At 39.5% G+C, this 19,116-nt stretch overlaps 1 protein-coding gene across 3 annotated transcripts in view; it reads left to right on the top strand.

Annotated features, from left to right (window-relative positions):
• The first annotated feature begins 4,153 nt into the window (after positions 1-4,153).
• Positions 4,154-19,116, top strand: part of GREM2 (gremlin 2, DAN family BMP antagonist) — a 110,734-nt gene continuing 95,771 nt past the window's right edge. Inside the window, exons 1-2 of one of the 3 annotated variants that reach the window (XM_045453087.1) lie at positions 4,154-5,263; positions 9,223-9,302. In XM_045453087.1, the coding sequence (XP_045309043.1) occupies positions 9,247-9,302 (56 nt within the window). In that variant the 5' untranslated portion in view covers positions 4,154-5,263; positions 9,223-9,246. The remainder of the gene's footprint in view (positions 5,264-9,222; positions 9,303-19,116) is intronic. The other 2 variants (XM_045453086.1, XM_045453088.1) reach the window with 2 other exon arrangements.

The following is a 19,116-nucleotide window of genomic DNA, read 5'->3' as shown; positions in this document are numbered from 1 at the left end:
AGTCCCGTCTGATATCTGTAGCGATAGGGACATGAGTTTGATGCATTTACACTCATCTATGAAACTATCTAGTACTTCCTTAACTGGGCTGTGAGGTTGGGGAAAGAGCTGTGGGGTGGCAGGCACTATAATTGAGACTGTCCTGGCCATTATCTCAACTACATTTGTCATTACTAAATCTTATTTTAACTATCTCCTGTATTTGCCGTGTCATAAGCACATTGAAGTCAGAGGTGGTTCTATCTTCCCTTTACTCTGAATCTGCCCTCTTAGCTTCTTTCCATACATATCTCAGAACTAAGAGTACAGTGCAGAGGCCTTGCTGACATCTAATGAACAGGAACTAATGAATCAAAAACACCCACAGCCACCTGCTCCCTGGGTCTTAAGGGAAAATATAGAGCTTGAGCTGAATATGTGGTCATTCCCTTTCCTGTTAATTTCCCAAGCTCCTCTGTGGGTTGTGCTCTCTGCTCCATTGGGGTGACACAAACATGACAGATGGCACTCTCATGCTCAAGGAGTTTGTTCTGCAACCCAGTAAGGGCTATATTTTTTGCTATAAAACTCATATAAATCTTATAAATCACTTGTATGCATTTGGAGCAGGAAGATTGTGACACAAGAGAGATAAATGTTATTCCATACATGTAAACAGTAGAAATGTGTGAGTGGTAAAACTGTAGATTCATATATATCAGGGAATCATAAATATTATTTCATTTGGAGATTTTGATGAGAGTATACAACATTAATAAACAGAGTTTCTACCTTCTATAAAATGAAGATTTTTATCTGATGTATGACTATAAATTTAAATTGAAGAATTAAAATTTTTCACATATAAAAATCATTTTAATAATTTCTAATTTAAACTGTCATAATAACCTAAGGAAAATTATTATAGCAATAAAAGGACAAAACAAGCATTTATTTATACATTTATCAATAAATTGAGAGGTTAAAAGAAAGCTACTAAGATGAATATGAGATAAGCAAGAAAAAATATCAGCATTAAAAAGGTATCTAATATAAATTGGAAAGAAAATGATAAATAGGTATAGGAAACATTAAGTATGATGCTTATATTATTAGGAATGCAATCAGTCTTCAGTATGCTAGTTATGTGGAAATCTCATATCTTTGAATAGTAGAGAAAAATTGCAACCTCTTTTATTTTCCCCCATATATCATTTTTTATTTTTTTCCTATTACAAACTATACATATTATAATACCTGTAAAACGTTACAAGACTGCCTGTAGTCATTTTTAGTCCAGAAATATACTTAGATCATAATCAAAGCCTTTTTAAACTTAATAATATATCATGAAGATCATGTGGTGAAACTACAAGTTCTTTTACAATATCTAAAGGCCCATAACAGAATCAAAGATGCTGTCAAACTGAAATAGACCATGGATCATCCGGTTTGACCCTTTCTGCGATGCTTTAATCATCTCTTTCAATGAATGTGAGCCCTTTCTTGACTACTTCAGTCCTTGGCAAAGCATCAGTTTGCCAGGAAATCCTTACATTAATTGCATCCCCTTATTATGAGAAATCTTACCCTATTTGGAACTTAGTTCACCTTCTTTACCTTCTCCCCAGAAGAGCACTGGGCTTGGAATGTTTTTCAAGTTTTTCCCATCCTTTACTGGCTTAACCATAACTAAATCATGTTAGTTTACTCTCCTTTTCTATACAGACTTTATCTGTAAAATCGGGCTAATACTACATATCCTATATTCCTCATAGGGCTCTTAAAAGATTCAAGAAAATATTTGTGAAAATGACAATACATGTGAAGCATATATGGAAGATAAATATATTTCCTTTTTCACATATATTATTTGAAAATTGTTATCATGTTCACCTCAAGTCCTTTCTCCAAGACAAACTTCCCAATTCTCTCCATCATCTCTTATAAATTATAATATCCAGAATCATTTGTCTTACTGACTCCTCTGGATACATGCCAATTTGTGAACGTCTCCTGTAAAAAGTGCCACACACAGTGACCTTAACAGGATGATCCTGATGTGGCTGAATGAGTGGAAAATAAAATAGGATTGTTCTGCCATTAATCTGCTTGCCGGTCTACTGTAGCTCATTCTGAGATGCAGTTTTTCTTATTACTGCCACTTATGTCATGTACAAAGAGCAAATTGGATTGCAGCATTTGAGAAAGGTATTCGAAAACTATCTTTTAAAAGTAGCAAAATGATCAAAAGAATAAAATGTAGAAAAATAAATACTAATTTATTTTCTCTTAATCACGTGACTAATTGGTTAGAAGACGTGTCTCTTAACCATCCAGTTTTGCTCCTCATTAATGAAAAGAAAGAAGGCTTGAATTATCACCTAAAATAAAGTTTAAGATTTCTCTGCGACTTTAAGTTATCCATGATTTTATTTACACTGTCTTTTTAGGGATACAAAGAGTGATAGTGAACCCCCAATAACAAGCAGAAAATATAATAACCTGCTTGTTTTTATCAGTCAATTCTTTCTTTCTAGAAAGACAACTCTAAGAAACTACAAATTATTGGCAGTTTATCAGAACATATCATGACATGTCCTGGAATAATGTGTAAAATAACTATTTACAAGTTGATCATATGATTTCACGAATTGTTAGCTCTTCTTTGCAAAGGCACATGGGAATCCAAAATCTGCTGTATTAACACTTTACTTTCCTTTGAGTTGAATAATTTGTATAGAACAGTAATCTCAAAAGATAAGAAGGAAAGCAATCATTGAATCCCCCAGCTCTGTTTGCTGTCTACCTTCATAACCTAAGGCAAATCACTTTATCACTCTCTGACTCTGTTTCTCCACCTGGAAAATCTGGAAAGTCTTACCTATACCTCCTTTCTTTCTACACATGTTGAGACCTTTAGAGGAAATACACTTCACACATTCAAAGATTTATGACAGTGTTTTTTTTTTTTTTTTTTTTTTTTAACTAAGGAAAAGGAACGGACTGGAGTTGTAAAAGTAATAAGGAGATGCCATTTCAAGTTGGATTGTGGTTGACAGAAACCAATGTGGATAAATGTGGTTTTGTTTTGTATGTCTTTTGTCAATTTCGGCTGGTTTCAGGTTGGCCTCTTCTGAAAATAAGGCTTCTTGGAACATGTCCAAGCAAGAAAAACAAGCAGGTAGTTTGTTTGGTGATAATAAATTTCAAAACTAATTTTTTATTTCCTGTGACTTTGCAACAAAATGTGTTGCGAGCTGGGCTGAAACCAGAATATCAAATACTAAAATAGTATACAAAAGTCATAACATTGGGAAAAAATCTCAAGTCAAAAATCAAAATAGAGCTCAGTATTTCAGAAGCAATGTTTCTTATCAAAAATAACTGTCATTAAAATTTTCACAGGCACAAAGTAAAAATGATTTTAGGGGGGATGGAAGCTAAGGGAAGGTCTGTTTGAGAAAACACAGTGAAATTTTATTTTATTCTTAATTTTCCAAGCCAAGTTTGTCAGACTCAGAAAATTTTTCTTGGGCTCCTTCTCTGCTGAGGGGCCCATTTCCTCACTATTGGCATATACAGATTGAAATTTTTAATTCAGGAAACTTTATCAGCAGAGTCTCACCAGCTTTCTTTGGCCAGTGAATCACACTAAGAGAGTGTCTGTCTTGAGACCATCAGTGGACCGAAGACCAAAAAATAGTAAGAGAAAGCATGCAGGCGTCACTGGAGCCTTCTGATACAACACACGGAGCCCACGCAGCACAAGAATTGGTCTGGCGTCATTGTTCCATGTTCACTGGATGCTGTAAGAGTCTGATTTGCATTAAAAACCTCTGCATTCAATAAACAAAAATAGGGATAATGACCAAAGCTCTATTTGGAGCAGAAAACAAACTCAAGCAATGAGTGTTTTCCACTGAATTCATTCAAGATTTTATTAGTTGAGCTCTCACTTAGGTTATTGGGCTCAGCTTGCCTTTAATTTCACTGACCTCAGTTATTCAAAACAAAAGGAGTCTGGTGTGTGTGTGTGAGTGTGTGCGTGTGTGTGCGTGTGTGTGTTCGCCCGCGCGCGCACACACGGACGCATCACACACACACACACACACACACACACACACACACACACAGGCTTTGTACATTCTTCACATTGCAAACCCATCAACAAAAGGAGGAAGATCTGAGGGGAATGAGTGGTTTTTGCGGGTTTGGAGGATGGAGAATTTCTCTACATAAACAAGAAGGTTTGGATTGGAAGTCTGCTAAAAAAAATGTTACAGCTGACCACAGGGTTGTAAATCCAGACTGGAAGGAGAAAAAGAGAAACACTGCAAGCGAGTGAAGTGTGTGTGGCTGCAACGTTTGTGGGTTAGATGAGAAACAAGCGCTGAGTGAAACCGAGAAGGGGGGTGGCGGGTGTGATTTGTTTGGTGCGCGGAGCCAATAGAAATCCCAGACCGCGGTAATATCCCGGTGCAGCGCCGCGCCGAGTCAGAGCCGAGTCTCGCGCCCGTGCACATCTGCGAGCCGCAGCCCAGCGCGCCCCGCGGAGCCGGCTGCCCGCGGCCCCCAGCCCCGCGCGCCTCCGCATGCGCGTCCGCGGCACTCCGGCCCCCGAAGGCGGCAGAGGGAGAGCCAGCGCGCGGCCGGCAGTGGACTATATAGCTCAGAGGAGAGGGACCCGAGGAGGAGGCTTCCATCACGTCATTGCAGGTATGCAGCTTGTCACGACTAATGTGGCACAGACAAGGTTTCTGGTTTCTACGTTCGCCAGGCACTTAAAAGTAATGGACATCGTTGGTTCCACTGCCGGTCAGGGTAGAAAGCACTGAGTGAGTGGCTCGCTTGATTCACCCTGGATAATCAAAGCTGTTAACATGTGTTTGGGGGCCACAGGGTATATTCACCTATCGAATTATCCGTGAGTGTAAAACAAGGACCTTCAAACTTGACCGTCATCTCTTCCTTTAAAATAACATCAGTACCTGCATGTTGCCATGCTGCCCACTTCTATATCTCGGTGACCTCCGTTATAACTGTGACCTACAGCAACTCAAACACTATCTGATTGTTAGAAAGCAGGCTTTGAGCATTCCCACCTACCTATCAGGTTAATAGCCTCCCCAGAGGAACAGGAACCAGAGCGGACTTGAGCATGGTTTTGATCTTTAAAGCGAATGGCCAACGTGAACTAAGCTCTTGAGTGAAATATCTCTGTATCGCTTTGCTGTGGTTGAAGAAGAAGCGAGAAGGGAGAAAGGGATTTCTCAGTGTAATGGTCAGTGACTCTTCTTGTGTACCTGATTTATTTTTACATCGTCTTATGAGTGGAAAATGCATTTGTATTCTGCACCCTCAGGCAGGATGAGTTTCAAGACCTCATATATTACTACATGAAAAAGTCGTGAATTGGAAATGTATTATAAATGTGATACTTGTAAGGAAATGCCCATTTTTGGTTTGATTTGATTTGATACTGAATTCGGTAGACATCTGGCCATTTCTTTTCCATTTTTCCTTCATTTTATTTTGAGACATGAGTTTTGTTTAAAAAAAAATCTATTCCCTGGGTTTTTACCATGTTTGATTTCAAAATTTGAAGATGGTTATATAACTTTTTTTTTCCTGTTGATTACTTGTGATTAAATTAACATTGCTTAATGAGTTCAGTCTTGCCCTTCGAAAAGCCAATAGAGATTGAATGAAGCCTGAGTTAAAAGATTAGTCTCGCTTTGGGCGATCCTCAAATAACTGGTGTATAACTGCCCTGAATGCCTGGAAAACCAGCTTTTCCTGCAGTGAAGAACACATTCGGATTGAGGCTCTAGTTCAACAAGAGAATGTCACTGTAGCAGGTGCAGGAGCAATAGAATACCTTATCTTACTAGCACTGTTCTCTGTGGATTCTTGGTGGAACATATTCAAACCATCCGTTGGTAATTCGCAATCAATTCCCCATTCTGTCATGGCTGGTTTTCAGGGCACTCCTTATCCAAGACATGTGCCTGCCCAAGGTAGATAAGGAAGTTATAAGAAAGGTATTTGTTTTACATATCACAATGGAGAATTTACATTGACCTTTTTTTTTTTTTTATCAAATGAACATGTTCTTTTGTCATTAAGGAAAATGCATGCATATAGTCATGAAAAATGTCCATATTTTTGCCCATTGCCAAGTTTGAATGATTTAACAGGGTATTTTTGAAATCATGTCAAAGAATATACATGGCAAATGAATATTTTATTTAGGAGAGAGCATTTTTATTTTATAGATGAATACTTTTCTCTTTTTACATCACAAAGGAAACTGTGAAGAATTCACCTATTTAAATAAATACTAATTAATTGACCCAACTAAATTCTATTTACAGTTAAAAGTGTAGTCTTGTGTCACTATAAACATTTTCAATCTATAAATATATAATATCTGAAATAAATTGAGGCCCATTTCCCTCTTGCCATTCAAACTCTAAAGCAACTTTGGTCATGTTGGTGGCGACAAAGTAAATTTGAGACTGAATGTATATACACACTTTGTCTGAACTAAGAGACACGATGGCTTTTTGAAGATAAATGTAAACAATGCTTTGATTACTCATTGTTTTGTGCTATCATTCTTCACTGAGAGAAGTAATCAAAAGTTCATTCCCTGTGCATTTTAGTATAGCCAGCCAGAGCTTTAGATGCCCGCAAGTTACCCGTTTGGTAAAGTTTAAACAAGGTACATGCCTTTAAATCTCTTTAGAGTAAACACCTCTTCCTTAGCCCTCTTCTTCTAAAGCAAAGGAATGGAATTAGGCTTCCAGTCTGGGCGCCTGAGTTCCTATTGATATGGAGAGGCCTGGCCGGCCTAGGTCAAGGACAAACATTGAGAGGCTGCGCAGTCACAGGCACACAACAGATTAGACCAGTCATGTTTGTACCCCAGGGTTGCTACAGCAATCATGCCAGATTGCAAGCATTTTCTCAGTATCAGGGTCCTTTAAGTATTTAGGAGAAAGTAATGAATTATTGCAACCAAACGTGCCAAGTATTGGGCTTAAAACAAGTCACACAAAGGACCAGCACAAATAAGACAAATTGTTTCGAAGGGGGAAAAATGCAATTATAAATTCGGCCTCCGGTGCCATCTATTCCTGTGTTCACTTAGATGTTTCTCTTCCTACGACAGAGTACTCCTTTATATGAATTGGACGTGCTGACTAATAATGCATAGAATTAATCTTGATCACATGTCAGGCTGCAGTATGGTTCTCAAACCACTAATCTAAATACAGATATTTCCCATGGCCACCACTTTTAGTTGGGAAGATGTCTTTGGCCAGCACATCCACAGGACCCAGCTCATGTGGAACACTGATTTGCAGAGCAGAGTCCCACATGGCAGTAAGAGGACGAATAAGGAGAGGGTCAAAGCACTGGGGTATGAGAGAAGATGGCATAAAGATTGGCATCCTTAAATATGAATCCAAGAGTCAGAGCAATAATGAGTTTATTTCCTCAAATAAGCTTCAAGTATAAAATTTAGTGAGATTTTCTGAGTATTCTAAACAGTCTCATGTGTACACAGGTACCTCGCACACAGGTATGGGATGAAAATCGATACACTTGATGAGCTGTTAACACTCCTGTATACACAGGCCAGGAGAGGGCAGCATACAAACTCCGAAAAGTGTTGCCTCCTCTTGACCAGCGGGAGACTCCAGTCTCCAAATAGCTGAACCTGTCTCCCTAATTGTCTGCACCTTCCTTCTTTTGGAAAGCAGAGTCTAGGGCCTTACTTAACAAGGGATACCACATTCAGAAAGGTTTGTTTCCACTTTTGCCTCCAGACTTGGAGCCGCCTGGCAAAATAAGGAAAGCAACATAGTTAAGAGAGAACTCAATTTCTCTTGCTTTGAATTAACTGCACTCTTTGAAGCTATTCAGTCTTTATCTTTGCTCTGCCCGCAGGTGGGTGGGGAAGAGGGAAGTACAATGCAGAGAATAAAAGATAAAAAAAGAATAAGGTTTCTTGAGTTGGTTCTCCAGGGAAAAGGCTTATGAGCTGCTTTAGCCATAAACCTAGCCTTTACATTAAGCATGTGTCAAAGGCAGGTTCAAGGCCACAAGAATACATTTTATGTGCTGGCAATCAATAGTGTGTGTAGAATCCTCGCGAATTTGGTTTCAAAACAGAAGGGCTGGAACAGCGTCTCTTAGTGTTCCAGAGTTTAAGACCATGTGCTAAAAAATAAGAATTATGCATCCACCTCTTAGAATCTCAGAGATGGTCAAACCTCGTCCTTAGCACACCTGGTCCAGCCTTTTAAAAACTCAAGGCTCATAAGCCTCGCACTGTTGTCTCTTTCACGGATCAGCCAAATCATGGGGGCAAAGTATAAACGTGCATAGGAGAGATAATCACTCTTAAAGTGGGAAGCCTGTAACTGGCAGTGGTAATTTCTGCACATTTCGTCTCAATTTAGCTAGGTTGGTGATTTTAGCTACAGGATACTTTTGTCTCTTTGCCCTCTTTAGTTCAAATGCCACACAACTTGCTACTAAGTATGAAGGCCCTAGGAGGTAGCTTAGGAGGGGGCTTTAAAACAAAGTCTGAGAGGCCCAGAAAAAAACATTCTCGGAGAAAAGCTGAGGTTCCTCCTGGGAGAAGAGGAGGCAGAAGGGACATTGGGCTGGGGACAGGCACATGAGGGTGAGGGAAGCCATGACCTCTGTGTCAAGAAAGGATAATTCTGAGGCTAATTCAGGAAAGTGAATCCTGGGACCTTCAGGGGCTGCCCAGCAAGGCTCCATTTGTGTGTACGAATGAGGCCTTGGAGGCTCTGATCGCTGCTTCTCTCTGGTGCCATTCTACTCTGCTAGGAGGTATGGTGTCCTTGAATCAGAGAAAAAGGTTTTTTCAAGGACAAAGTAAAGATTTCTTGGTGTCTGGGAAGAAAGGGAGGTCACTGTGTGTCCTCCGCATTTGCAGTCAGATTAGCCTCTGTAGCACTCCCATGTACCGTCTGGAACTATGCAGTGCCCCAATACTGAGAAAGCTTGGATAAAAGGGGAGGATTCATCCAGGGTCACCACAGAACCAAACACAATGCTTTAATAGTGGGGTGTTAGCAACAAGGGAGGAAGAGATAAATCCTAGAGGCTGAGAATCTCCACCGTGGCTTTTCAGTTATTGTATCGCTTCGAAGCTCCTTTCAGTCAGAGAAACTCTGGTTTCCATCTCTTTTTTTTTAGATTACTTTGCAGTAAAGGAATCCCATGGCTGAAGGAGAAATCTCTTTGAAGGTACTTACCTGTTTGAGAGGCAAAACAGGGTAAGTAAGATCATAGTGTTCTGGGAGATGCAGGAACCCTCAGGAAAAGACATATTTGAGGGTATGTTACACTAAGAAAACATTTCTGAATTGTGAATGCAAGGGAATTAGAAACAAAGGAAATACATGACTTAATGGAAAAATTCTCCTGAAATAGAGTTTTTGAAGGATATGATGCCAAGAGCACAAATATTCGCAAACATGACTTTCATGTTATGGATTAGTGGCAGTTCCAAGCTAAAATTCTCCTCTCCTATAATTTATTTAAACAGCAAGAGAGCGGAAAAAGAGCACACACTGAACAGGCGAACACTTGACTAGCTCATGTGAAATGCTAAGCCAAATTGACTTTGTCTAGTACAAATACTGTCTGCATTAAAAATCATTCCACCTGGTTCTATGACCATGATTCTAAAGGCTGGAGGAAGCTAATCTTATCACCTGTGGGAAACTTGCCACCTTCGCTCTGCTTTTATGCAATTACAACACAAACCCTGAGTAACGCATTATATTTTCTAATTGCAGTAGCGGCATTTGGGGAAAGTTGATAAATGTGTGATATTGTACTTAGAGTTCATTTAAATCCAGCAGCTCTGTAATGAGATTTCATTGCCAACTGCTTTTTCTAGGAATCTAAGTTTCATCAAATTTTCAAGCTATCTTTAATTTTTCCTTATTAATCACTTTACAAGTTAAGATCCAGCTAACATTTCTTGAATGCTTAACACTTACCAGATTATACTAGACACATTCCTGCATATTATATAATTTAATCTTTGCTACAACCTCAAGGATTTATCTTCTGCAAGTTTTATTGATTAAGGCAGTTGATAACCACAACATTTGATAGCTAAGAACGTGGCCATTATGCAAGCATTCATTCAACAAATAGCTCTTGAGCTTCTTGTTTGTATAGCAGTAACAACAGCAACAGTAATAAAATAATATGGTTATTATCACCAGCATGACCCTTTATATTTCCACATACATTGTTGCATTTAATTCCTGTATAAGCCATTTACTCACTCGGTTAAAAACAACATCAGCAAACTTCTTTCTATATCACCAACTCATCACTAAATGATTAAAATTACATATATGGAAATAATCTTGATTGACTGTGGCTTGATTTATATCTGTAGTCATAGGAGTGTCTCATTTGATAGACTATAAACAAATGAAAACTATTAATCCTCAAGCCTACTATCTGAGAGAAAAATAGATAGGTGTCAATTTTAACACTTTTGCTAAGGATGTGCTCGTGTCTCAATCCTCTAGCCTGCAGAGAGCATGCCTCATTGTTCCTCATTAAATATTTGGAGCAATAGAAATGCTTCAGGTATATATATATATATATATATATATATATATATATCCAAGACTTCAACTTGACAAATAATATGGGAAAGGTACTTAAGGTATCTCACTTTTATGAATTCAGAGAATGTAAACTTTGGAGTAAACAAACAATAACATTACTTTGTTTTAGAGAACCAAATGGTATTAAGACTCTTTTGACCTAGAAGAGTGTTATCTGGTTATTATTAAAACTTACTAAGCTGGGAAACTCAGGAGAACTGGGATTTCACCTGTTCCTGTTTTTCACACTGGAAGTATGGCCTTAGGGACAACCTACAGTCTCTTGAGTTCACTCTTTAAAAGGAGAAAGTGGAAGTGGATCATCATATTTCATTCCAGCTCTGAGCATCAGCTCTATGTGCTTCCTTCTGTGACGATAGCTGACAGTCCTTGAAGGATGATTGTTTGTTAAACGGTTTGTAGGTATCATATAATCTACACCAAAAGCCTAGTATCCTTGTTATTATCCCCATTTTACAGGTGAGATAACTAAGGTTTAGAGAGAGATTAAGAGCTTTCAAATTTAACACAGCCAAGCAAATTGCAGAACTGGGTTTCAAACCCCTGTCCTCCACCTTTCCCTTAGTGTGTTACACCTTCATTCACTTATTTATATTATGTGTGGAGAGGATACCATGTGGGAGGTGCTTCAAGGTTATATGGGATAATTGTGAAGAGCTCAAACAAGTGGGAAAGACAAAGAATATCCAAGTAATTATAATGGTGGCATAGTATTATAATACAGGATGCCTTGAAAGTCTCTGGTATCATTTTGCCTTGTTAACAAAACCATTTGATTGACAATATTATAAGTCTACTGATTATTATCTTTTCTTTACATTATTTGGCTATTTCTTCCCCTCCAATAAACGATGGTTTTAGTCTCCCTTGTATAATTGTTTTTGTCATATGTTTACATCTTTCAATAAATTTTAGGTTCCCTTGTGGACAGAAGCCATTTCTTATTCATCTTTTTATTTCCCAGAGCAGAATTGGTGCTTAATTAATTGTACCTCTATTGAGATCCAATTATATCTAGTTTATGGCTAGGATCAGAGACTCCTGCTTATTATCTGTTGAAAGGTGCAGTCTTCAAAAACCTGTAAATACACACATGTAGCATAGGCCAAAAAAAAAAAAAATGACAAATTCAGTCATCTTGGGAAAAAACTTTTTCATTTTTTGCTTTGTGTTACTGATGCCTTGTGTTACACATTTGTTCAAAATGATCATTTCAGTAAGAAAATCAGCTGTCATTAAAAGTCAATTACTCCTCTTTTTAGAAAAGTATTGCTTTGACTTTAAAATGCTTAATAGCCATTTTGACAGATTTTTCTCCTGTGAGAGACAAGTTCATTATGAGAGGGTGCCAGTGCAAGTTTATCCTTCATCCCTTGGGGTTTTGTGGGCTAGTTGTAACACACTGGAATACTTGCTGACTTTCTGGTCTCAGTGCTTTAGTTAGGAATTAGCAAACTATCTCATACAGACAAAGTGATAAGGTTACTGAAGAATATGGAAACAATGTCAGTTTTTGAATTGGAGGGCTTAATTTAGGAGAAGCAGGAGAGTTCAAGAGGACTTATTTGCTCTCTGTGGTTGCAAGGAACAGTTTTTTAAAAATCTCTGTGAAAGAATTCTTTACTCTGGGGTAGTCTATGAGAACTCAGGGGAGTCTGTGAATTTGGGTGGAAAAAAAAACTGCATCCTTGTTTCCACTACCCTGTGATTGTAATTTCCCATTTCTTTTAGTTATGAATGTGAGCAACAAACCACAGTAGTGTTAGCAGAACCATCACTTTGTCACCAATAGAGATCAGAGCTATTTTCTTTCTTTTTTTTTAACGTTTATTTATTTTTGAGACAGAGAGAGACACAGCATGAATGGGGGAGGGGCAGAGAGAGAGAGAGAGGGAGACACAGAATCGGAAGCAGGCTCCAGGCTCTGAGCCATCAGCCCAGAGCCCGACGTGGGGCTCGAACTCGCAGACCGCGAGATCGTGACCTGAGCTGAAGTCGGACGCTTAACCGACTGAGCCACCCAGGCACCCCCAGAGCTATTTTCATGTCACATTACAGTTGATACAGATGTCTCAAAATATCACACATATCACTACTTCAAAATTATGGTAATTATTATACCTATTTCTAGATCTTATTATTAATAGGTTATAAAAAAGACCACATGAATCTATATCACACTTTGTTTTTAATATATGTTGTTATATTTTATTATATTACACACACACACAGTCTTCTATTAAGAGTATACATTTCTGAACTTCGAAACATTATCCTGAAAAGGAGATTCATCAGACCCAAAGGAAGTCCATGGGGGACAAAAATGTAAGACACCTCACTCTATAGGGTGGTAAATTTGGCTTATTTGATGGCAGACTTTCTATCAGCTGAAGTTGCTTCAACTGGAATGAGCCACCCTGTGAGCCAAGGAAGCTTTGCTGGCAGGCGGCAGTGAGGGGGGCACTGGATTGAGTTCAGTTGAGGGGAGTCATACATCAGATACGGAGTTGGCCCTTGATGCTTCCACATAACACTGAGGCTACGTGGTCAAGACCAAAAGACAAAGACGTTGCTTTATTCAATTTGGATTTGCAAGGGTTTGAGCCAACCAGCTTCTATAAGGAGAGAAGAGTCCTGAAAGTCATGCCTCATGCCACATATCTTTGCGAGTGTTTCTAGGCTAGTCTCAAACATCAGGAAGGACTTGTTGGATGAGTGAATTGGATGGCTGAAGGCCACAGTTGCTGATCAGGTCTGGCGAGTGCCCTAAAGAGTCAGAGACTCTCTGCATGGCTTTCCCAGTCAGTCATAGATAGCTCTGTGCTGCATTCTAACTGTCTTTTCATTTCTTTTCTCCCCTGCTGTCCTGTGAGATATCTAAGGGGCCATGCATTTTCATCTTTACATCTCTAGTCCAAGATACTTAATGTTTGGCAAATGAATCGATGAATACCCCTGTAGAGGTCACTGTTGTTGCAGAACCAGTGGCCGCATTTTTAAAAAATAAATTAAGGAGGAAAATATGAGAAAGGATACTTGTGATTTTACTCAATATAAGTATCATTGTGAGATTGGCTCATGGAGAACATAGTTCTGGACCACGAAGTACTCAAATAAGACCCAAAAAAGAATCCTGTATATGGCAGGATGAGCAACTTCCATTCAACTCAATGGAAGTGTTGATAGCAAATGGCTTTCAGGATGGCTGGAGCCTTGGTGGCTTCCGGTAACTTCTAGGGAGGTAAAGCATTTTTTATTGTTACAGACTTTGTTTGGGAAGGCAGTGCCTATGCCGAAAGGCAGATTCAGGAGGGGGACAAAGAAGGACTTACCAAGCACATACTATGCATTTCAGGTATTTCAACATACAATATCTCATTGAATTTTTTATAAAAACGTATTGAGATAAGTGCTATTGTCCACATTTTACTGACAAAGAACTGAAGCTTATTAAGCTTTAATAAATTTCCTAACGTTGTGAAGCCATCAGGGGACTAAGTAAGCGTTAAATTAAGAACTCCAAATAAAATTCACTGCCTTTTCACTACAACAAAGCTCTTACATACTGCCTTTTTCTTCAATAATTTTAGCTGTATTGCCTCACATTGATGTAGGGTTCCTACTAAAGACTCACAGAGACAACAGTCTAGGTAGGTTGTGTTGGGTGGATAATCAAACACAGAGGGAGCATGCACTGGTAAGCATGAACTTTGGAATCAGATAAACCAGGCTCCATTCCTGTCTGAGTGGCACTATGACTTAGTAGCTACTTTTCCTCATTTAAAATTCCATAGTGTTGTTTTAAGAATTATATAAGATAATATGTTCAACCCAGGCACAAAAATGTAACTCTTGGGGAAGACAAAACATATATTTCAATAATAAAAACACAAGATGAAAACTGGACATAATTGGTAAGGATGTGGGCAGATAAGGTGCTAAGGGTGTTGGAGGATTGAGATGTCACTTCCATTGAAGAATTTTTGATGCTTAAGGCCTGGGCAAATCATACCGTGTGCCGTTTTTCATTATTACCTTTCTGTTTTCTCCACCCTATGACCTGTGTTATGTACTAGTCTTCTAACTTACAGTTTTAGAGATACAAAGAAACAATTCATTTAATCTTCTCATTTTACAGATAAGGAACTGATAGCCCAGAACTTCATGTGATTTTTAAGACTGCTAACTGGGGGCCCCCCCTCGGGGTGGCTCAATGGGTTAAGCGTCTGACTTCAGCTCAGGTCATGATCTCACAGTGTGTGGGTTTGAGCCCCACATTGGGCTCTGTGCTGACAACTCAGAGTCTGCTTTGGATTCTGTGTCTCCCTCTCTCTCTGCCCCTCTGTCTCTTGCACTCTGTCTCTCTCTTTCTCTCAAAAATAAATAAACCTTTTTCAAAAAAAAATTTTTTTTAAAGACAGTTAACTAGCTTTTTGTAGAACTGATAGTAGAAACCATGTTCCCTATCTCCCTGTCTATTCCTCTTTCTACTACACCACGTTCCCCAGTGGCCCTCCACCACTACGCTAAGCCTAAATCAACAGTACATGAAGTGCTGTAGGAGATTTCACAAAGGTCCAAGGTGCAGCCTTCAGGATATGTGCCAAAGTGGGGGAGAAATCACCTTGCTTTCGGGACAGTAGAAGGATTTTGTATAAATGCAGTGGAGTTTGTTGTTGTTTAATTTGGATGAACTTTTCTCCTGCTCTCTGTAATACTAAATAATCCCAGAGCTTGAACTCTCCAAGGCTGAGGTCCATTGAAATAGTCCCAGTCATTTTTAGAAGTCCAACAGTGTCTTCAATGCAAGTGATGAACAGATAGAAAATGGAATAAAGTAGTAGGAGGAGTAAAGTAGCCTTAAGTTCTTCTTCTCAGGTCTCCAAGTGTCATAGTACATTTGGCTTACTGAAATAATGGCAATGACTTTCCTTTCCTTCTGTTTGGATCTTTCTTATGATGTATGTAGTCAGGTTTTTCCTCATCCCCAACAACTAGTGTCTTCTCTGGTTCAAATGCCCTAGTTAGACTGGTTTACTTGGTCATACTTAGAATTACTTTAACCAACAAATGCAGCCTCTGGACAGGATTTGGGAAAAGAAAAGAGTTGGTGTCAGAGTCCATCCAGAACCTTCTCCCTCTTGTTTGTCAGAGGAAGGTCACTCTCAGGAGGAAAACATTCTGCTCTTCCTTAGCCAAGTCATGTTGGCACAGTGCTTTTTTTTCCTTCCTCTTTCCTTTTATTTCTGGGACCAGACATGCACAACCAGACGTCCACCTGGGACAGATCCCCCAGTAAATAGTGGGCACCTCCCTCCTTTACTCTCTATTGAATGAATGAATGAGGCTCAGCAGTCCTTACTGTGGTGCCCCCAGATTACCATGAGAGTTGGCAACAGATGGACTGTTCAATGTGGGAGAAGCATTATCCTTTGCAAAGTCAGGAAGATGTTTTACTCCAGGAGAGAAAGCAGCAGGAAGCAGGGCATAGATGAAGCAGGGTATGTTCAAGGCAGGAAAGCCATACTCCTTGGCTACTTCATTCACGTTTGCTTCCCTACTCCAGTTGAGTTTACATGCCATTGACCTCAAGTAATTGGGCTGTGGAAGATGAAACAGCTAACTCTTCATAAAATTTCTTTTTATCCATATTTGGAGCAAAAATTGTGAACTGTATTCTTGGGGTTGAATTAGACAGTATTGCTGATGACTGATGTCTGAATAGGCACCATATGGATTTGTACAAAGGGAAGAAAATAATCCTCAGTTGTAAAAATATCTTTGGTCTTCACAAGGGTGATATGCACCCACATGTTTCTGTCAGGTGGTTTTGCTATAAACGATTATTCTTGGACTAATAGGAAAATTTCCTTTTATAGTGATTGTACATTTTCCCAGATTATCAGTGTAGCATGCAAAATCCCACAACTTTAGAAACTCAAAAGATCAAAGGCAGAGAGGCCATTGGAGTCTTTAGACTCACCACACACCAGAACAATAGTTTGGCTACCAGAAAGCCCTTTTAATGACAACAAGAAAGTGTACTCTCATAATTGCCACACTGCACTGTGAAAATTGATATGCATTCCTAATTCCTGCATTAGATGTTCCTGTTGTTTCTCAATGGCAGTAAAATTCAGATTGTCTCCATATGATTAAAACATTGGCCAATTGAGGTTTGGAGCTGTTTAGTCAATAGTAACTGCTGTGGTGTTGAACTGATTTTCTGTTCCAAATGACAGCCAAGACTATCAAATAAACCCAAAAATATTTATTAGGGAGGCTTCTGAATATATAGACTGTGGCTCATGACACAGACTCAATAATCTCATTAAAGGAGGGGAAAAGATTTTTTCCATCTGTGTAAACCCCTTCAGTAGCTGGCCTGAAGGGTAGGTGCATTGAAGATGTTTTTAGGGTGCGTGAAAAAAACGAGTAACTTGGAGCATGTGGAGTTGAAAGTAAGGATCTCTAACTGTTTTAAATGTAGAAAAAGTCACAGGTAATAGTAGCAAATTGGCCATCAGTTTAGAACTTCTGCCCTGTTTCGTCAGGGTTCTGATGCACACACATACGATCAACACACATTATTGAGTGTTTACAGTGTGCCAGGCACTAGGAATGTAAAAAAGGACTAAGCTGTGCTCCGGGCCTCCTACAGCACCCGGTCCAGCAGGAGAGACGCACGCTAACCAGATAACAGCAGCATTCAATAGGGAGGGCTACCTCTGAGCTAAGTGAAGTGGGAACGGGGCAAAAGGGGCAAATGTGAATCACTAGTTTTGCTTTGTAGAGACTAGGAAGCACACATTGTACTGGAGAAGAGCGTGTGCCTGGTATGCTAAGCAGTTTACAGCTCCCACACATCATCTGCTTAGCAGTTTCGTTTTTGTTGTTGTTCTGTTTTTGTGAGAGTACAATAGATGTGCTGTGCAACTTTTTCCTAGTTCTTTGAACTAAGAGTAAATGCAGACAGTCCGTGGCATCTAAAATGTCCTGCTGGTCTGCCTGCCCGTGGCTCAGGAGGCTCCCTCGGCACTCTGCTCTCGGAATGCTCTGGCTTCTGGGTTTTGCTGCACACCAGAGACAGGGGTCTCATTACTGGCTTTTTCCGAAAGGATCGTAACCACGATCATAAAAAAGGATTATTGGAATCCCAGCAAGTCACATTCAGGTGTAGCTCTTCGGAAAAACATGATCCGAGGAAGGCAATGTGCCTCAGTAGAGTAGTAATGCTCCTTGTTTCTGGTTTCATATCTGGCGTTGGCTGGATATTAGTTCATGACGAAGAATGGCACAGCAGGCTTGTAGTTTCCAGCCTTTATTTACTTGTCCACTGGCCAGAACGCAGGATGGAGAAAGTGAATATCAAAAGGTCAGATCCTTTTCTTTTTTTTTCTTTTTTTTCCCCCTCTCCCCCAAGTACGCACAAGGAGATAACCAAATGTTTGTTTTTCTGTCAGAGCATAAGTTTGGGTACATCTACGTGACTAGAGGCAGCTGACCTGGAATCCTGTTTCATAACAGCGGCTTACCTGGAGTGCTCTAAACTGCTCTCCGCAGCCCAAGATGGCATTAAAGATAGATCCAGTCACCTTGTCGTATCGGGTGGGTGCATGCAAATGACCGTGGTAAGTGGCGATGGGGGACAGAAAATAACAAGTGATCTGTATGTACTTTTGCATTTCCTTAGCTTCTCCCTGGAAAAACATAATGGATTTCAAACACTGACTAAGTTGCCCCTACCTAAGAAATGTTATTATATAAAATGATTGATTAGATTCAGGGTTCTACCTTATGTTGAAATAAGGAAGATATCCATCTCTCAAACGAACTCAGAAATGCCAAAGATTTGATAATAACAATGACAAGAAAAATAATCTCTATCACTCATTGGGCCCGTCCATAGTAGAGCAATCTAATTATAACTGTTATTATAATAGCCACACCTCATTTAGGACTTACTATGTTTCAAGGACTGGAGTCAGTCTTTTTTACATGCACTTAAGCCTTAATAACCATCCTGAGAAAAGCACCACTATCTCTGTGCTTCAGAAGCATGGGTGTCAAGTTATTTCCCCTTAAGCAAAAGTTAAGCCTTCTGCCTATCTACTTCCAAAGCTCTAACTCATAACCTTCAGCAAGATTACAACCCACACACGTATTATTAGGTGTTTTACAAAGACAATCCCATTTAATTTTCAAAGCAACCTTAGAGTCAAGTCTTATTGTTATTCCTTTCACACAAATGAAGACCCAAAGCCACACTTCCAGTAGCAAGGAGCCAGAATTCAGACCCAACTCGGCCGAACTCCAAAGCCCATGCTTTCCATCCACTCAATATGCTGCCTCCAGACGTGTTCCAGGATGCTATCCTCATCCTCAGATTGCCTTTCCTCCCAGTGGGTTTTCTGCTGCCTGAAATTCCCTTAAT

Source organism: Leopardus geoffroyi, chromosome C3 (assembly GCF_018350155.1).
Source record: "Leopardus geoffroyi isolate Oge1 chromosome C3, O.geoffroyi_Oge1_pat1.0, whole genome shotgun sequence".
In the NCBI taxonomy this organism is placed as follows: domain Eukaryota; kingdom Metazoa; phylum Chordata; class Mammalia; order Carnivora; family Felidae; genus Leopardus; species Leopardus geoffroyi.
Note: the sequence above shows the minus strand (reverse complement) of the source record. Positions and strands in the feature narration are given on the sequence as shown.